Source organism: Polypterus senegalus, chromosome 8 (genome assembly GCF_016835505.1).
Source record: "Polypterus senegalus isolate Bchr_013 chromosome 8, ASM1683550v1, whole genome shotgun sequence".
Classification (NCBI taxonomy): domain Eukaryota; kingdom Metazoa; phylum Chordata; class Cladistia; order Polypteriformes; family Polypteridae; genus Polypterus; species Polypterus senegalus.
The window spans coordinates 94,270,242-94,292,165 of record NC_053161.1 but is presented as its reverse complement, the minus strand read 5'-3'; the positions used below and the strand labels follow the sequence as shown (position 1 = coordinate 94,292,165).

At 35.4% G+C, this 21,924-nt stretch overlaps 1 protein-coding gene across 1 annotated transcript in view; it reads left to right on the top strand.

The window, feature by feature from the left end:
• The window catches only part of snd1 (staphylococcal nuclease and tudor domain containing 1), a 449,554-nt gene that overhangs the window by 316,522 nt on the left and 111,108 nt on the right, over positions 1-21,924 (top strand). Inside the window, exon 17 of the mRNA XM_039761451.1 lies at positions 7,087-7,275. Coding sequence (XP_039617385.1) covers positions 7,087-7,275 — 189 coding nt within the window. The remainder of the gene's footprint in view (positions 1-7,086; positions 7,276-21,924) is intronic.

Below are 21,924 nucleotides of genomic sequence, written 5' to 3'. Positions count from 1 at the left end.
TTTTCTTCATTGTGGCTCTAATACGATTCCGTAGGGCTATACACAAATAGCATTATAAATGCAAGTTGCAGTTTTATTATTTAGCTTGAAGCAAGGTCCATATTAATGCAATTTGCCTAAATGATGGTTCAGTTGGTAAAGATGTCATCACCAAGTTGCACTTGTTTTGTTTTATTTTATTTTTATTTTGTGAATACTGTGTAATGCACCTGGGCTTGAAGTCTTGAAGTAATAGCATTATTACAGGAAGTTTACGATTTGTTATGTATGTTTAGGATCGTTTCCATGTAATCTTACGGCAAGGTATGTGTTTATGATTGTGTTTATGTAAACAATCACCCTGGCACCAGTTGTACGAACACAGCCCAACAATGTAAACAATTTTCTATTGGATTTCACAGTGCTTAATAATTTCCCTTTAAATATATTTCTGTTTCTTTTTGCTATACAGGATGATGGTGACCACATGGTTCAGTTTTGTTTTTACTCTCTGTCAGTCATAATCCCAGTAGCATTTAAGTGCATTCTGATTCCTTCATTATTTTTCTAATCACTGAGAGCCTTGTTATACAAACACAGAATATACTTTTAATATGTCTTTATCGTCTGTTGTCTGCTTTGGAGACTGTTTAGCATGTTTGTGTGTCCTGTATGATGTTTGTTTTAGAAGTTTTGAAAACCTTAATTATTGCCCCAAACATTGTTACATATTTAATTTTAAATGTATGTTTTTATTTCATTAGGGTTTTTTGTTAAGTCATTCCTTAGTCCTTATTACAGAATTAATTTTGTTAGATTCTGTTTAAAATGGAGAACTAAATAACTAATTTGTACAGTGGTGTGCAAAAGTATTCAATCCCCTTGAAAGTCATCATAATTCTGTGCATGAAAAATATTTGTACATATTTATCCATTCAGTATTTTTAATCTGAACTCTGTAACAATACATTTCCAAAGTCAAAATAAACAATTATTGCAGATATTTAACTGAAGAAGAAAAACTCAAACATTAGTGTTTTGCACATTATTCAGGAGTAATTCTTCCTTGCTCTTCGTAGCGGAGTTTATAGAGATCCTCTTGATTGTAGGGATAGAGCTTTTGAGCAGCAGTTTTCAAATAGCACCACAGATTTTCAATAGGGTTAAGATCAGGGCTTTGACTTGACCATTCTAAAACATTCACCTTTCTGTTTCTGAGCCACTCCAGTGTTGCTTTGGCCTTATCCTTAGGGTCATTGTCATGTTGAATAATGAATCTTCTCCCAAGCTGTAGGTTCATAGTAGACTGCAATATTGTTTAATAATTGTGCCCATCAATTGTCCCTTCAACTCTGGCAAAATTCCCAGTACATATTTTATCATAGATGTGGTGTTTCTTGAGGCATTGGCAGTGTTAGTTTTATCCCAGACATACTTCTTAGAAGTCTGGCCAAAAGTTCTGTTTTGGTCTCATCTGACCATAAAACCTTCTCCCAAATCTTAAATGGGTCTTTCTCATGCTTTGTAGCAAATGCCATACATGCTCTTTCTGTGAACCTTCTTAAGGCTTCTTTTTGCTTCCCTACCATAGAGGCCTGTTTTATGGATAGCTCTTAAAATTGTGTATCCATGCACCTTCACTCCAGTTTCAGCCAAAGAGCAATGCAGACTTCTGAGAGTTGGAATTTTAGCATCTCTCACGTTCGACATCTTGTTCTGATGTTTAGTTTTGAGGGACAACCTATTCTAATGTGTCTGTGTACTGTGATGAACCATCCACTTTTCTGATGATGGATTCAACAGTCCTTAGCCAGTTCCTGCCTTTTGCATTTCAATGAGTTTGTTTCTCACATTAGCAGAATGCTCCTTTGTGTTCATTGTATCTGTCCTCTTTATTTTATATTCGCTTCGGTTCATTTAGGTCACCCACCATTTTTAAATCATGTCACAGATTGTTAGTGGGGCTGAAGTCTGGATTTTCACTGGGTTACTCAAGTACATCTAGTGCCTTCATTGACTGTTGCTAGTGGTAGATTCTCGAAATTATTACCATTATTATATTGCTCTTTATTTATTCTTAACTATTGCAGTAGCAAACTGAATCAAGTACCCTAGCAATACTTTTCTTATACTTATTGTGCTCTTTTCAGGCATAAGGATTGCTTTGCATCAGCTTATTTGTGTTTTTTTGATTAAAACTAATTTATCAATGGCACTGTTATACATTTAATATTGTTTTTTGTTATCAGTATACTGCTGCTGGATTATTTGAATTTCCCCTTGGGATTAGTAAAGTATCTGTCTATCTATTGTATGCTGATGAGTTTTATCCCTAGTGAAGTCTACAATGAGCCTTTGTGTAATGGTATCATTTCAAGTGATTTTTTTGTAGCATTGTCTTTGTTGATCAGCTATAACTGACAAATTTCATGATATGGTTATTACTATATTTAGCTTTATACTCATGAGAGAATAGCGATTAATCTTGTCATTAGACACCGTCTTGAGGGCCTCCAGTGTTCAAAATTATCATTGATGAGGTTTTGTTTACAGTCTCTGGACTGCCCAGTTCAGTTATCCAAACTACATATAACATTGTTGCTTAGCTGGTGAATTTGCCTTAGAAGGGAGCATTCTTCAAAAGCAGTCTGTTACAGAATGGTCAGAGAAACAAAGAATAGAGATTTGTTTTATAAACTATTGAATTTCCATATAGTCTCAATCAATATATACATTTTACTCTGGATGGTTCACTGGTTTACACCCAAATGACTTAGGTAAAATAAAAGTATTCTATATTATATTCTGATTATTTTTATACCTATTGAGTTGAGCCACCACTCTTGACATATCCATTCTGGTTGTTTTATAGGGCATCTGCTATTTCTTAGTCATCTCTTCAGTACATTTTGTTGTTCACTTGGCCTTTATCTGGTTTCCGGATATGCCTGTAGAGGTTTCTGACATTTATTAACTCTTTATGCTATTCTTTAAGATGAATGCTATGCTACCTGAAAAATATTCTTCTACATTACCCCGTTTGAGACTTCTTAAGGTCCCACTAAAACTGTAAGGATCAGTTTCCTACTGTAACTCTATTCCCAATCTGTGTAAAACATGTATACTAAATATATCCCCCCACTTTTGGCTAAGAAGTAAACTATTCCTGCCTAGCTGAATTTGGGGAATAACAGAAATCAGTGGAAATCATTAATACCCAAGATAAATCACATCAATCAATAATAGCTAATAAAATCAGTAACAGTGAACATAGTAAATCAAGCCAAACAGTAACATATATCAAAGTGCTTTATGTTAAAGAGTATACTGGCATTACATGCTTTCCCCTGTAAATCTGATTTGTGTTCCCATAACCACATAACTTTAAATACAATAATACAACATTCTCAACAACTATTTGATTTCCTTCTTATCCAACAAACATTAGCTGTCTTAGTTCATAGTAGTGTTCCTAGTCCTATATTTTTCATCATTGGTCAGATTATTTAATAATATTGTTGGTGGCAACATAAGACTGCACAAGTAACTACCTGAAAACATCAAAATGTGTCTTATCTGGTGATGCTTCAAGTGCTAATAATCATGTTTTAAAATTACAAATTACATACAATCATTAATCCTTAAAACTTTTCTTTTCACCACAATGTATCAGTAGACTCAGATGTACAATAACATCTAAAAATATTTATTCTTTACTCTAAATGCAGATGATGTTTTGCTAATCACATTTTCTAAAGTTCAATTATACGACCCCAATTGCTATGCAGGATACAGTAATCCCTCCTCGATCTCGGGGGTTGCGTTCCAGACCCCACACACCCCCTTGCGATAGGTGAAAAATTATTAATAAAACATGACCAGACATTCTCCTTTCCAAAACCTCTTCATTCATAAAGTTCCTATACCGGCTTCCAACCCATTTTATTGTGCATACATGATCAGGTTTGAGTTATCACTCAGTGTGACCTGCATGTCATTTCCTCCTTGGATTTAGGAGCAAACCAAAGTGTCTGGAGAAGGTCCATACAGCTTATTCAAGTATCCTGCTGCACATAGGTGCAGATTTGTGAAGTGCAATCAAAAAGAAAATACATGCCAGATAATTTAATTTCTGTTGGAGAGCTGAAAAGGTCACAACAAAAAAAAATCTGACTTATAATTTTCTCCACAACCAGCAGAATGAAGATGATGTGATTCTAAGATATCTATCCACAGTTTATACTGAACTTGTCACTTACATTATGCACTTTGTAATTTGAGGTCAACTATGTTATTTATTACTATATCAATAATCCCTAATCAATTAGCATAGTTCTGCATTAGGCTTGCCCTTGAACTCTGTAAACTAGAAACTCAATGTGTGAAACACTGAATTCTTCATCATTATAAACTATTCTAAATTTCTACTTCATCCTTAAGAGCAGTGTCCTGGCAAGTAAGCTTCAAGCTGATAGCTATAAAGTTAACCTTATAACTAATTTGATGTAAACAAATCATTTTACAGTACATAGCATCAGACCTAATAAAGTTAAGATAAAAGATACCAGCACATCCTATATATAATATAAACTGATAGTAATTTAATATACATTCAGTTGTTGCAAGTCAATACATATTAACATTTGAAGGTTTGTCTGTTATGAACATATTTATTTACAATAGTTTGTAAAAATTATAAATGCTTCCCAAACAAAAATAAGTAATGCATAACATATGTTAAAGTAGTTTACATGTTTTTTTTCGTTTAGGTCTGTATTTTTCAAGGTCTCATTACATTAAACAAATTTCCAATTTACTCAGCTGCCTGTGGACCATGCACAAAACCCTCTATTTTTTGTTCCCATCTTCTTATTTTGCAGAGACTTTTTTTTTTTAATAAGTTTTGCTTGAGAGGTTTTTTTTTTTAATTAACTATTCAAACTATTTAACAATAGAGTCCTTATTTTTCTGTTATGTTATGAAGAGTCTCAAATAATATGTATTCGACTTCAGATGTATGCAGTTCTCTTCTTACGTTTGCATAGTTTGTTGCTTAATACAAATTAAAATAGTCCACACAGTAGACAGTGTTTTGTCATACTCTGTTTCATTTTAGTATATAAAGGGTTTTAAGCTTCTTTCTTTGTTTTCTTGCATCTTAACATAAAATATTTTTCTTCAGATTTTGTGGTAAAATTAGACATGTAAAGTTAGTTTTTTGTGTGTTGAATAATTGAGTGTAAACTAATGCAGCTTAATTTCCTTAAAAATCAAATTGGTGGTGTGTTTGAGAAAAACAAAACTTAAAGAATGTCTTCTTGTTGATGCAGCTGTCAAGACATGTATCATTAAAGTATTTTTCTTGGAAGCAAGGCAGTTACATTGTATTCTGTTTCAATTCAGAATTGTATTGTTTGTATAACTAAAAGAGCTCCGTTTGAATTTCTCAAATCTCCTTCTTTTCTCTCATGAGTAAATTAACTGGAGTAATATTTTACTTTAAAATGTAAGATTTTGAATACAGCAGATGCATCTTCTGATATCTGTGTTTGTTTAAATTAATAGAGAAAAAGGTGCTGCCTTTACTAAAAATTGCCTTTTTCATCATACATATTTTATTTCTTTATGTTTATACTTCTACCCAATGTCATGTGAGTCATTCAAAATTTTTAATAAATTATTAAGTAAATTATTCTTGTTTCTTCAAATGTATGGTTGGATTGCAAATCACTTCATATATTCTGCCCCAGGATCATTTGTTCAATGGAATAATTTCTTGCTTCTTTCAAGTATACATAGAATAATCTAGAAAATCAGTGATTTAAATTATTGGAGGTGTATTAGTTGAAGCAACTTATAAATTATTATTATGAAAGGAATGAATTTGTATAACTTATTATTCAATTAAAGTAAATAATCTTTATTGCACTTATTTGAATGCTGCACTAAAAACAAGTAGTATTAAATTATTAATTTTTAAAAAGGAGTTAGTGCAAGCTTACTCTGTCCTATGCCACTGTTCCTTACTCCGTATGTCTCATTCTCCAGTGTCTTGACTAATAGAATTTTGTACCAGTTAACTGCTCTCGAGCTGAGCTTTTTAGAGTGATTTATTTTAAATAGGTGCTTATTGATTTGAGAGTGCTCCGAGAGCAACACAGGATCTGGCATATGTCACTAACACAGTGTAGGAAACTCCCCTGATGGTTAACAGATAAATTAGAGTGTCTCCATTATTTGGGCCCAGGGAAGAAGATTACTTTTTAAAAAAAAAAAAAAACATAAATGTTTATAACCAAAGCATAAGATAGCTAATTTAAATTTGGGTTGGTCTGTATTGGTTTAAAGACAGTATGCAAAACCGGAATACCCATCATATTTGTGACTTTTGTCTTTATTATAAGCCAAGTTATTTTTAAAAGTCAGAAATTTATATTCACATGGAACTTGGGTATATAGCGTTTCAATTTAGGTACAGTGCATTTTTTTTTCCCCCATATTAGTAGTACTACTGTTATCTTTGATACAGTGCTACATCTGTTGACCATATTTAAGTGTTTTAAGTGTGTTTTTGTATTAATGTAATAAAAACATATGTGTGGTAATGTGAAATGATATAAAAGCATAGACAAATGATTCCTTCATTGAATTTAAATTTCTGAAACTGTTGCAGTAGATTGTGTACAGTTAAGCAAATTTCAATAATGTCTAATATTATACCATGTAGAACTTACAGCATTCAGAAGATATTTTATGCCCCATCCTCTTTAGCATTTTGAATGGTTATTACCATACTCCATTTAATGGAAAATTATAATTTATTGTTTAGAAATATGAAATATAAATTCATCATAAATTAATACACTAATAAATCCATCCACATGCATTAGTCATTATAGCATGATCAGAATTGCTTTCAATTTCTAGGTTTTTATTTTAATTTCCATATATTGTTCAAGCTTTCACCATAGTATAATTAATGAATATTGAAATATATAACCTTGTGAGTATAATTCAAATACTTTTCATGTTTTGCTGTTAAACTGTTTTACATAAATAGATTATAAATTAAACAGCAATACTTAATTTCTGTATGTTGTATTTTAGGTGGAAGTTGAAGTGGAGAGCATGGATAAAGCTGGTAATTTCATTGGATGGCTTCATATCGATGGTGTTAACCTTTCTGTAGCTCTCGTAGAACATGGTCTTTCTAAAGTTCACTTCACTGCTGAAAGAAGTTCATATTATAAAACTTTGTTGTCTGCTGAGGAATCGGCCCAGCAAAAGAAGGAAAAGGTAAGGACTTCTAATCACTTAACTCTCTTGACAGTGAATTTTTAAATTACTGTAATGACATTGATTTTTCTTTTTTAAAAATCGGGAATGGTCTGCCTAGACTTTCTTATATACTCAGATATGGGAATGGGTATTTGAGGAGTAAACCGCAAGACAATTATTATATTTTTATATTATGTACATGTACGAAGAACCATCAACAGCAAATTAAATGAATAATATATTGAACTATTATTTTAAAAGTAAAATTTAATAAATCGGTCTCTGCAGCTGTATGAGTAAAAGTTAAGTACTTCTTCATATTAATGGAAATAGCCCAAAAGTTGACAGAAATCTACTCTTTTTACCTAATACAGTGGAACCTCGGTTCACGACCATAATTCGTTCCAAAACTCTGGTCGTAAACAGAGTTGGTCGTGAACCAAAGCAATTTCCCCCATAGGATTGTATGTAAATACAATTAATCCGTTCCAGACCGTACAAACTGTATGTAAATATATGTAAAGATTAAGCACAAATACTGTATAGTTAATTATGCCGTAGAATGCACAGTGTAATAGTAAACTAAAGTAAAAACATTGAATAACACTGACACAAAACACCCAGGCTCTCTCTCTCTCTGTAGCACAAACCCCCAACCCATTTGTCAGCGGCATGTGCTCGCTCCCGCTCTCTCGTTCTCTGTAGCACAAACACACACCCCCGTCAGCAGCGCGCACTCTCTCTCTCTCTCTCTCTCTCTGAACATATGGGAACATTTGAACAAATCCGAACTTTCATTTAACACTAGAATTACCAGAGCCTACTAAAAAACTCGTAATTCGCCCCACCTTAAATTGCTTCTTAAAATCGTTCACAGCTCTCCACCAGCGTCTTTTGTCATCTAAATGTGCTGATAAAAATCAGGCTGCAAGCAGCCGGCTATTCCATCCCCCCACCGACTTAGAATGTGCACAAACTTCTCCCAGCTCATGCCTTGATTGATTTTCTGGGAGTGAAGTGGAGTTTTAGAGTGGAAATAATAGATCATTATTTGGAACACACGCATTTCACGTCTGTTCCGTTTTTACAGTAATCCGTGTAAACACATTTTTAAAACAGAAATGTTTTTCATAGTGTAGTAGTAAATGACGAAATGTAAGCATAAACTATATAATGTATGAAGCCTGAAGTCCAAATATCAAACACTTCCACAAAAGGTACAAATATAATAGAACAAGTATGCTTTTTTTTAAAAAATATAACTGCAGAAAAAAGCCACCTTAGCATGCCATATTGACACATACTTACTACAGCTACCCCCATCTGAGAATGCTGTTTTCACATAAAGACGCGCTGTAGCTCTGCAGCGCACTTGTGACTGCATTCTCGTACCAGTGCTTGCGAACTGAAGTGCCTGTGTGCACTTTTCGTGGCATTACACATCTATTTTTTTGAGCATGCCCGTGTCGCTCAAACACAGGAACATATGTTGGTGTACAAGAATAAAAAACAAGTGCACTTTTATTCTAGACTATAAATGAAGAAAAAATAAAGCAAGTTACAGTAGGCGGTTGATACGACAGCTTGCGTGGTGCAATGCTAAGAACTGCTGATTTCCGATCCATGCAGATGGGGGGGAAGGGAAGGATCCTGAACACGACTGAGACTGAGAATGAAAAGTGAATAAAAAAAAAAAAACTAACCTTTACAAGTATCATAAATTACTGGCTGTTACACACTGAAATCAAATGCGTGTTTTTATTCTAAAATAGTAAGAATAAGAGCAGTTTATTTCTCAAAACTGAACCATGTGGGATCGAACTCATGACCTTTTGGATACTAGTCAACGGCTGATACCATTATGCTATCGTGGCAGCTGTAGTAAGAATGTGTCAATATGGCATGCTAAGGTGGCTTTTTTCTGCAGTTATATTTTTGAATACAAGCATACTTGTTCTATTATATTTGTACCTTTTGTGGAAGTGTTTGATATTTACTACTACAATATGAAAAACGTTTCTGTTTTAAAAATGTGTGTACACAGATTACTGTAGAAACGGAACACACAAATAATGATCTATTATTTCCACTTTAAAACTCCACTTCACTCCCAGAAAATCAATCAAGGCATGAGCTGGGAGAAGTTTGTGCACGTTCTAAGTCGGTGGGGGGATGGAATAGCCGGCTGCTTGCAGCCTGATTTTTATCAGCACATTTAGATGACAAAAGACGCTGGTGGAGAGCTGTGAACGATTTTAAGCGATTTAAGGTGGGACGGAATTACGAGTTTTTTCGTAGGCTCTGGTAATTCTAGTGTTAAAAACCAACCATAAGCAACCAAAAAACATTGCAGGAGTTCATGCTAATAGTCTTACAGCCCGATCGCTGTAAACACTTTTTTAAAAATGAGTTTTAAGCACAGGGAAAAAAGCGAACATTTGAAAAAAGAGAAAAGTAACATTGCAACAATTCACGTTACGATCTGAAAATTTAACTTTTGAAAAATCCGTAATACAAAAACCACCAAGAAAACTAACCTTGCATGAGTCGAGTTCTGGCATGAAGTGTTTTCCTTCAGGTGTTTTCTCTCTTGTGATTTCTTGGGTTTCTGGTGTTTTTAGCTGTTTAGCTGGTGGGAGCGAAAGCCTCATGCAGCCATTCCAAAAAGAAAGTCTTTGTGACCCAACCCTTCATGTTTGCCCTCCACATTACAGGAAGTCTGGCTTTGTTTACATTGTGCTGCTTGAAAGCACGAGGGTTCTCAAATTGGTAAATGAGTAAACTGGTAAACAGTTTTTCCACCTCTTGTAATTTCTTTACTTCGATTTAAATTTTCTTCAAAACTTTCTTCTCACCACTCTTCACTTGCTTAGAAGCCATAGTTAACTGCAAAAGCACACGAAATACTGTAGAGCACAAAGAGAGTGCACGTCTGACTGAGATCAATGAACAAGGAGTGGCTTTGCTTAAATAAAAAAGCCAGGCAGGCACGCGGCTTGCTCGCTTTCTCTCTCTCAGCCTGCCTGTGCCGGGGGTGGAGCTGGGGGGATGTGCACGTACTGCCTGCTTCTCAGAGAGAGAGTCTCAGCTGTACCCCCCTCCCCCTATGCAGAAGGCAGGCAGTACGTGCAGCAATCTCCCCCTCCACAGCAGGCACGTGGCTCGTTCGCTCGCTCACTCTCTCTCTCTCAGCTTGCAGGCAGGCAAGGGAAACTGGCTTGTTCGTATACCGAGTGTGTGGTTGTGTACCGAGGCAAAAGTTTTGCAAACCTTTTGTTCATGAACCGAGACATTCGTGAACCGAAGTTCCACTGTACTTGTATGCAAAATTTGGTTGACCAAAGTGAAAGGGTACTCAAGTTATCATGTTTACATACACATACATACATAATTCCAAAAATAGTGTTTTTGGACTCAGTAAGGTCTAAAACGTTGAGAATCATCACAATCTCAAATTGGATTTTTTGGATGATTGTGATACTTTCCCTATACTCAGTATACAAGAAAGTAAAAATCACTAAAACCTATGAAAGCAGCTACACCAGCTTTAATCGAAACCCACTCCATTGAATCCTCTTAAGACAAAGCCTTTAAAAAATACCACCACACTTGATGCTTTAAAAGCTTGATCATTTATTATTAGGTAGAATGGCCAGTGGAAGCTGGGCAGTTCTTTTGTCATTAGAACCACTACAGATTTTGTGTTTTTCTTTTTGTTTCTAAAGCTTATCTGGAGATTATTTTTTTTTGCCATCCCCGAACATCTGATCTTATCACTGGACTCATTTGTAGACTTAAAGACCAATCCTGTTTATAAGGACTTTTTCTATTAATTATAATCTGTCTTATGTAAGTGTGTATTGTTTATTTATTGCATGTTGTTTGTTCATTAATATTTTTTTTCTAATTTTAAATTGCTATTTTTGTTTGTATTGCTTTGACATTTTGTGAAGGACTTTGAGCTATATCTAGGGAATAAACGTGTTATAAAATTAAATGCTTTAAATCTAAACCTTACTTCAGTTGCTCATATTGCTCTAGTGGCTTGCTGATTGGAAAAAGATTGTATTGTGTAATGTTCTTTGCTTTCCACGATTTCACATGCATGCAACAAAGGTATATATCTCTCTATTATAAAAAAAAAGAAAATTCCTGGATAGAAACACAAGGGCGTGGAGACCTGATCTTCATGTCTTCAATGTTGCACAATGATCACTGCACTATTGCACCTTAACACTTAATTCTATTTTATTCACATAATTTTACTTATTTATTATGTTCTACTATACTGTTATCTTTCAATCTATGACTTTTTGTTAATCTAAACCAATATTATTCTAACTTTGTACAGTTTTTGATAAGCAGATAAGAATGCATTTCACTGTGTGAAATGTATAACTATGCATGTGACAAAGAATCTTGAGAATTTCAAAAACGGAGTTTACCGTATATGCATTTATTGGTTACTTTGTAAAAAATATTATTAACAGCTGATGATGTAGATCGCTTTGCCTGTGCTGAAATTCAAAACGGAGAAACCTATCCTGAATTATGGTACAAAGTCATTAAAAACATGTCTCACTGACCTCATTAAAAAGATTCAGCATATTGGGACTCGCAAGATTAAAAATATTGTTTTTACAGAAGTTCTAAAATAAAAGTGAAACTAATGAAATAGCAACAATTCAAAGAAAAAATACTTAAGTGTGTATCCGGAAAACCAAACACTGGGGTTGGCGAGCGAAGCGAGCAGGGGCCAAAGCCCCATTGTATTATATAGAAACTTTAGCTGCATTTACTGTCACAAGACACTTTAAAGAACAATTACAAATCACAGTACAGCATCAAATACATAGAAAAACAGCAATATTATGAAGAAATACAGCAGATAGAAAATAAATATAAAATACACCTACATTGGATTTTAAACAGTATGAAATGGAGCAATAAAAATCGGGCACAAAAGCAGTGTAAAGCTAGTAAGGAAACCACATGGCAAAATTTAATATAGAAAAAACTGCAACTTTCAAACCAGCTAAATAAATCCAACATTCCAACAATATATAACTAGCTGTACAGTGGTGTACAAAGCAACAGAATAGCTTTCGTAACCCAGCATAGCATATTCTATATTATGGCAATGTCATTACTATCTCAGCAATTACCAGGGACAATTGAAACAATAATTTTGATTTCAATAATTTCTTAGAATAAGGCTCCCTGAGTTCCCTTAAATATTAATAATGTATCTGAAATTATGTTAATTATGTTGTTGTACTAGTAATAATTCCATAATCCTATGGATTAAACATTAAACATACAAGTAAATGCAACAAAAATTCACCAAACAGAAAACAATTTGAAACTACTTACAAAGCTTTACTAGACAGAAAAAAAAATTCTTCAAACTTAATATGAAACACTCATAAAGAAATTTTGGTGGTCCTTCTGAAATTATCTGAATACAGTAATCCCTCACTATATATATATTTGGAATTTGGCATTATTAGGAACACCATACTAATACAGTGTTTGACCCCCTTTCGCCTTCAGAACTGCCTTAATTCTACGTGGCATTGATTCAACAAGGTGCTGAAAGCATTCTTTAGAAATGTTGGCCCATATTGATAGGATAGCATCTTGCACTTGATGGAGATTTGTGGGATGCACATCCAGGGCACGAAGCTCCCGTTCCACCACATCTCAAAGATGCTCTATTGGGTTGAGATCTGGTGACTGTGGGGGCCATTTTAGTACATTGAACTCATTGTCATGTTCAAGAAACCAATTTGAAATGATTCGAGTTTTGTGACATGGTGCATTATCCTGCTTGAAGTAGCCATCAGAGGATGGGTACATGGTGGTCATGAAGGGATGGACATGGTCAGAAACAATGCTCAGGTAGCCCGTGGCATTTAAACGATGCCCAGTTGGCACTAAGGGGCCTAAAGTGTGCCAAGAAAACATCCCCCACACCATTACACCACCACCACCAGCCTGCACAGTGGTAACAAGGCATGATGGATCCATGTTCTCATTCTGTTTACGCCAAATTCTGACTCTACCATTTGAATGTCTCAACAGAAATCGAGACTCATCAGACCAGACAACATTGTTCCAGTCTTCAACTGTCCAATTTTGGTGAACTTGTGCAAATTGTAGCCTCTTTTTCCTGTTTGTAGTGGAGATGAGATTTACCCGGTGGGGTCTTCTGCTGTTGTAGCCCATCTGCCTCAAGGTTGTGCGTGTTGTGGCTTCACAAATGCTTTGCTGCATACCTCGGTTGTAACGAGTGGTTATTTCAGTCAAAGTTGCTCTTCTATCAGCTTGAATCAGTCGGCCCATTCTCCTCTGACCTCTAGCATCAACAAGGCATTTTCGCCCACAGGACTGCCGCATACTGGATGTTTTTCCCTTTTCACACCATTCTTTGTAAAACCTAGAAATGATTGTGCATGAAAATCCCAGTAACTGAGCAGATTGTGAAATACTCAGACTGGCCCGTCTGGCACCAACAACCATGCCACGCTCAGAATTGCTTAAATCACCTTTCTTTTCCATTCTGACATTCAGTTTGAAGTTCAGGAGATTGTCTTGACCAGGACCACACCCCTAAATGCATTGAAGCAACTGCCATGTGATTGGTTGATTAGATAATTGCATTAATGAGAAATTGAACAGGTGTTCCTAATAATCCTTTAGGGGGGTGTGTATGTGTATATATATATATATTTATTAGTCCCTCGCTTTTCACGGCGTCACTCTCATGGACTTTATATAAGTATATCTAAATATATAACGCAGATTTTTCACTGCTTCGTGGATTTCTGCGGACAATGGGTCTTTTTACTTCCTGTACATGCTTCCTCAGCTGGTTTGCCCAGTTGATTTCATACAAGGGACGCTATTGCCGGATGGCTGAGAAGCTACCCAATCAGAGCACGCAGTCAAGTTCCTGTGTGCAGATTGGCTCAGCGACGGAGCGCCAAATTCGATTCCGCTGCGTTAATCAGAAAGTCTTGTCTCACTCATTCAGCATCAACATGTTTCGCTGTGTAAAGAGTTTACTTTTGTACACTTTTGTGTTTATCTTTGTGCATAGTCAAGCCGTTCGTTATGTCTCCAAAACAAACTGCTCCTGCTACTGCTTCAGGGGCTGTGCCTAAGTGCCAACGGAAGATGCTAATGATTGCCAAAAAGGTAAAAGTTTTGGATATGTTGAAGGAAGGGAACGGCTATGCCGCTGTAGGATGCCATTACGGCATCAACGAGTCCATGATTCTTTCTATTTAAAAAGGAGGAAAAGAATATAAGATCTACGGCCGCAGTGTTCTTTAACCAGGGCACAAAATAAGTTGTAAGTGGACGTAATTTGGATTGAAGACTGCCGGAAGAATAACAACGGTTTTGCTACACAGTCGCCTGAAGAGGCTCCTTTAGAAGAGCTGTAACACTCTCCTTTGTTGTGCAGTAAAGTTAAACTCATTGTTATCAGACAATTCGTCGTGTCATTGTTGGTGAGTAACCATAATTAATTTTCTGTGTACAGTACTTAGTACATGTACGTACGTTTAGTGTCACTGTACACACATTTTACTGTATACAATTTTTCTTGCATTGCACGTATTTATTACTGGTGGCCTGTCTATCGTAATGGCTGTAACATGCGATATTGGAGACACTTGATATCTTTAAAATAATATTTAGGTTTTACTGTATATAAACAGTGTGTTTACATACATAATTTCAACGAATCTTACCTAATATCTAAGAGAATACAAAGGGTTTATGCTGTATAACTGTGCGGGAAATGTTTATAAGAGTTTGGGAGAGTTTATAAGGGCTTAAAATATATAAAAATAACCATATGAACATATGGTTTTTACTTCGCAGATTTTCACCTTTCGTGGGGGGTTCTGGAACGCAACCCCCGTGATCGAGGAGGAATCACTGTAACTATTACACTTATAAAATGCAATCCCAGTATTTGTTTATTTCTCCTTCTTGTAGTGGGCCCACTTTGTAATTAAAACAGTTTATGTCCATTTTTGCAGGCCTGAAATGACACTTGTGTGTAGTGTGGCTAAATTAATTTAACAGTGTCTCTTTGGTTACACAAAGTAAGCAAAAATGAAGAAGAGCAAAACAAAAGTATCTCCACTAAAAAAATTGTTACAATTCAGCTCCTCAGTATGCTCTCATGCTTCTTCTAATCCCTGCTTATGCTTTCATTTCTTTCCTCCTTCCTGTCTTCCCCCACAACCGTCCCCCCAAATTTTCACTCCCTTAATGGAGTTATTTCTTTCTCCTTTTTATTCTATCCATATTTTATTGCACTGAGAGCACTAATAAAACTAACAAACCTTGATTACATCAAAACATCCCTGTCTGTTTCTCTCTTTATTTAAATGTTTACCCTGGGTTACATACACAACTAAAGAAACAGCAATTAAAAAGACGGAGTTAGCATGTGTGTCTTCAGTCTCATTTACATTTACTTAATGTCTGATAACTTTATCCAAGGCAACTTACATTTATTATAAAGTTGGTTATATTTCTTTTGGTTTTCCAGTTGGATTGCTCGCAAGTGATTTGCTCATGGTCACACAGTAGTCAGTTTGAACACACAACTTCAGGGTTTGAAGTCCAAAGTCATAACCACTATACAACACTGCCTTCATTTTTAAAAGCCTACACATATGGAGCTTCCAAAAGGAGTTTCAAACAGCTGTAGCCACAAAGGTGAATGAGCATTGAGGCTTACCTAAAGTATAATGTGGAAGACCCATTTACTTGACTTCATTCAAAATTCTATGAGCGCATCTTAATATAGCAGAGTTTTTGTTGTTATGGTTGTCTTTTTGTCTAGTTCAGGTCAGAGCATAGTCTTTCCTTGCTTGGTTCACAGTGACATTAAAAAGTATATGTTAATTTTTTTTTGTCTGGCTTACTGCAACCTATTTTTCCTACTTTGCCTCATTTTACTCTTCCACAGTCATAACCTTATGCAAATTTGGTGTTTCCCACTGCTTACATTTTGCCTGAGAGTATGCCAAGAAATAAGGTTAAGAACTCATTATCAACTGAGGTTATTTACATAGTTTTAAGAAGGTGGTTGCAGCAGGAACACCCATAGATGGAGATGCTGAAATTCTGCTGTGCAAAGAATAAGACAGGTCACTATGCAATAATTCTAACACTAAAAATGAGCTATTATGATATCAGTTGCTTAATATGCAATTATGGAAATTTGAAAGTTCCCCTCTCCATGCTTTAGAATTTTAAAGTGGAATATTGTTTTACAATAATTCAAATTTACGATTAAGGAAAAGCTTAGAAGCAGAGTAGCTTACAAAGAAAGCAATGCACATTTTTCCTCAAAACATCAGAGTAGCTTTAGTAATACTGGCTTAAAAGATGCGCATGACAACTAAATAAATGATGTAATTGAGACATTTTGCAGTTATTGTTTGAACTGGCAATTTTTAATCATTGCATAATTATAGGTTAGTTATCATACATTTTGTAATTTAAATATTGAATGTGTTTGTAGAATATGTTAAGGTAGTTGTCAAAGTTATTGTTAGTTTTTTCATACAGATGTTACACCTTTGCCTTTTGTAATCCATCTTTTGTTTCTTTTTGTAAGGTATATCAAGATTCTGCTTTATTGGTAATTCTATTAGTGGTACACGGTTAGTGAATTGTATGGTCTGTCCAGATTTCTAATTTTTGAGAGAAAATTATTCTGAATCAACATAGTTGAGCCTAATTATGATGTTATAGCAGTAACAGAAACCTAACTAAGTAACAGAGTTAGGGGTAAGCCTAACATAGATGGTTACACATTTTTAGAAGGATAAATAAAATGGCAATGGTGTTGCTATTTTTGTAAAACAGAATTGGATTGTTTTGGATGACAAATAAGGATATCCAGATTTGACTAGAAAGCATTAGGGTTATTGGCCTTATTTTAGGAGTGTGTTGTAAATCACCCAATACAAAGATTAGTTTTGATATGTATCATTTTAATTTTATTAAAAAGGGACGTTTAGATGGGGCTATTGCAGTGATGTGGGACTTGAATTACCAAAACTTTAATTGATCTAACCTTTCAAATAATGAAGTACAAGGAAGCATGTTTTTAGACATAATCAGTGGTATCAGATAATGGTAGAGGAAGCCTGTCTAAATTTATCCTTTGTAATATTCAGGATAGAATTCAGAGTGTAGAGGTAATTGAACTACTAGGATCAAGTGAACATAATATAATACAATTCACAGTTATATTGATAGATCACAGATACATGAGATTTTGAAAGCAACCACTAAAAATGATACTTAAGAGGTTAAGAGGCAGTTAAAAAGAAGCATTGCAGAAATGGCAAAAAATGAACTAGAGAGAATCTGTATTTTAGTTGTAAAAGAATAAATGAGGAAGAGTTGAAGAATATCAGGAATACTAAGAGAAATTTTACAATTCATAGACAGTGAAATTGCAAGTTTTTTTTTTTTTTTTGAAGATTCTACATATGAAGTAGCTGCTACCTAACCTCCCAGCAGTAAAAAGGACTACTAAAAAGAGAGTGATTTTTGAAATTGTAGTGGGAGAAGTATTGCTTAGATTAAGTAGGCTGAATTGTAAATGATCACCAGTGCCATGTAATATTTATCCTTAAGTGTTTAAGGTTAGTAAGTGCATGCATAAACCTTGGATGCATTTTTTGAAAGTCACTGTACATTGGGTAAATTTCTAAGCACTGGAAAATTGCTAATATTATCCCTTCATATAAAAGGGTAATCGGGTGGTTCCAAGAAACTGTAAGGTTAATATCTATCACGAGTAATATAATGAGAAGAATTATTAGGAAAAAGGTTGAGTAGCACATGGCAGATCTAGAATCAGCCGAATTATTGCAAACAGACTTTGTTTCAAGCAGTCTTGCAGAACAATGAATATGTCATTGATAAAGTTGAATGGGTTTACCCATTTATCATATTAAATAAATTTATGTTTAGGCTACCAATACATCTTCATAAGTGAAATTACTGTGTACTGGGAGAAACTGATTATAATATACCAGTGTTTCTCAACCACTTGGTAATGACCCGGGTTGCTAAGGGATCAACAATGACATGCAATATTTTTCCCCATTTTTAATGTTTGTAGTTTCACAAAGGATAAATGCTCTTACAGTTACACTCATTTCTACAAGGATGACATCCACACCTCCTCCCAATTTTCCAGTTACAGTAGTTTGCACCAAGTGGAGCAACACCAACCGCCCTCCTTAACCGCCACCCCCCCAACCACTGTTCTTCCAATCCTACTTTAATCACCAAGAGACAACCTCCTTGCTAGTCTCTCTCTCTCTTAATAATATAAACTCAGATTATTTCAATCTTGTCAGTTTACCAGCAACCTAGTGGTTCACCATTTACTATGAAAACAATGTAGAGTGCATTATAAGGGAGAGAGAAGTATGTACAGGTATCAGTTGCCCATATAAATGAGAATCCGGGTATTTCAGCTTTCTTTAACTCTTTTAGGGCAGATGTCGACTTTTGTTGATTGGAGGGGCTGAGGGCGCATGTCGACATTCAGGAGTATAGGGCGACAATCAACTGTTAATGGCAACAAAACTCACTGTTACATTACAGGCATTTCCTTTCTGCTTGGAAGAATGTTAGACTTGTTGACTCGGCATCTAATCTTTGCATGTGTGCGAGTTACGAAATGTAAACAAAGGCAAGATGGCATCAACATCTGACGAGGGAGCAAAGCTGGTGCAGAAAACAAAATATTCAGACGATGCTTTGCGATTTATCACTGAATCAGACTGAATCTGATTGTGTTGAGTGTGATCAGCAGATAGAGCAAGAGAGTGAGGAACTGGCATCAGCTGCCAAATGAGCGCATTCGCGCTGCTAATGCACCTATGGCAAGTTTCGTGTGGGAGGAATACCCAGACATTGATCCGTGGGTGCCAAACTGGCTACCGGACTTCATAGGACAGCATGGCTTGCTGTTGGACATGACAGATTACCAGCTTCTGAACTGCTTCAGGCTGTTCTTTGCTGAGGCTGCCTTTCAGCTACTCTAAGATAAGACAAACAGATATGCAGAGCAATTTTTTGAATCGCGGTCTGCGCTTGCACTGCATTCTCATTTTTCAAAGTGAAACCCCACAACAAAAGACGAGATGAAGGGCTCTGTGGCATTACAAATAGAGATGGGACTCGACTGGCGATATAACTTCAGGGAGCATTTGGTCCAAATATGCTTTGTCCCGCGGTGGTTTTGGACAGGTTATGCCGCGTTATAGGTACGTGCTCCTGCAAAGTTTTATTCACTTCTGTGATAACCAGAAGCAAATACTAAGGAGTGAGCCAGGCTATAAGCCCATGTGTAAAGTTCAGTCTCTGCTTATCATTGTGGAATCAACATATAAACAATTTTATCAGCCTGTTCGTGATTTGTCTGTGCATGAATACAATCAAAAATGTAGTTTGAGCCAAGTTTAGATTCTGATTCTACTTAATTTTGACATAGCATTGTATGTGTCCCTATGCTAAATCTAAATCTATTACTCTTTTTTGTGTATTGTGTAGAGATCCTGGATGACTACATCCTGCCAAAGAGAGAACATTTTAGAACAAGTGGTTTTCAAGATATCCACCCTGAACCTGACACCTAGGTCAATTTTTTCATTGTAACTGCATTTATCAAAAAAGGTGCCTTGTGTTTGTTTTGTTACAAAGTTAAAGCCTTTTTTTTTTTTTTTAACCCAGTTTGGTCTAGTACTTATCACTATATCCGTTTAAAACTATTTGACCTATTTCCAGTTATAATTCCAGTACAAATTGTTTAATTTATCTGGAATTTCTGCAGTCTGCTCCATTTTGTTAATCTGGAATTTCTGCAGTCTGCTCCATTTTGTTAAATTGATTTGCAAATTATTTTTGCTCTGAAAAACCCCAGGCACAATAACTTTTACACAGTAACTTTTCATGTAAAGAAAATAACTCTGAGAGGGTTTTTCCCCTTCCCCCAACCACTAAAAAATTCATACAATCGTCATTCCTCCTCTACTTCTCTTTGATGAGCTTAGTCCAATTCCTCCTGAACGTGACTCTTTGGGCTGTGTGAACCACTCCCTTTTCAACGTATTCAAAGCATTTCAGGTCAGGCAGAACCTTCCCAAGACATGGGCTTCACCTCCTAAAAGTTCCCCCATTGGCATCTGTGGAACCCCAACAGGGCACTCCTACAGAACCATAACTATCTTGCTATCTTTGTATATCCAGACAAGGACACACCAGAAGGGATGCTGACCAGTAGGTATCTGCTGAGAAAAGACATTTCAGTATATCAGTATTTAGGGGTAAAGTAAAACCCTGTAATTAAAAAAAAACTAAATACCCCGAAAATCTCAAAAATGCTTTTAAATTTGGTGACTTTACAGTAAAAAGACAATTGACTGACATTTTTTATTTGTTGATATCATGTAAATTTACAAGCTGTGTGTAGTGTTGATATGGGGCTTTGCAAGCAAAGGACACAGTAGAGGCGATTGATAGCAGCACTAGCCAATGGGATGGATGAACAACTGAAGAAAAGACATTGTCCTGGACAGGAAAAAAGATATAATCACATTTGGCAGGTAAAGTGAGGAGTGGAATTGAAAAGAGTTCAGCAAAGCGTAGTGGTTAGCAAGTGCTATAATACTCAAGTTGCACTGCTAGATGCTGTGGCTGTGAGTGCCGGTGTTCATTTTTATAATATTGTATGTATTACAGTATAATCTATGAGCAAATACTGTTCTGACTAAGTCCAATTTAGGTTACTTCTGTTGGTCCAAGTTTATAGGTTAACAGTGGATAGGTCTAATATGTTTTTCTTAATAATGACTATTTCAACATGTACATTTATTTAGCCAACATCTTTATCCAAAGTGAATTAAAAAATTTGAGATACAATTGATTAGATTTCTTATAATCAACTAAACTAATAATACTACTACTAGTATTTTATTTATATAGCACATTTTCCTTGCTGAAAGCAGAAAAAATATCAAATACCATCTGAGCACCTTGAAAGAGAGGCAAACCGAAACAGAGATCAGAATAGCAGGGTAAATTAAATGTCTCCTGAACAAATAAAATATTTTTATTGTACAAAATGAAAACTAAGATCAGAAAAAGAAAAAAAAAAAACTATATTGCATATACAATGGTACCTTGGTATACGTCCTTAATCCGTTCCAGATCCTTGGACTTATACCAAACAGGACTAACACCAAACAAATTTTTCCCATAAGAAATTATGGGAAAATGATTAATTCGTTCCCATGAAAAAAAAATCCTATTGTTATTGGCATATTATACATTGATGAGGTTGTATAAAATAATTTAAACACTGCTTAATACTAAAATACATAAATACAAAAGCAATTAGATAAAATAAATGAAAATGACTTGTCCGATAACAATGAGTTTAATTTTACTGCACAACAAAGGAGAGTGTTACAGCTCTTCCAAAGGAGCCTCTTCAGACGATTGTGAAGCACTGCCGCTGTTGTTCTTCTGGCAGTCTTCAATCCAAATCCCTAAAGCAGATTCCATCCAGACTACTGCCTTATTACATCCACTTACAACTCGTTTTGC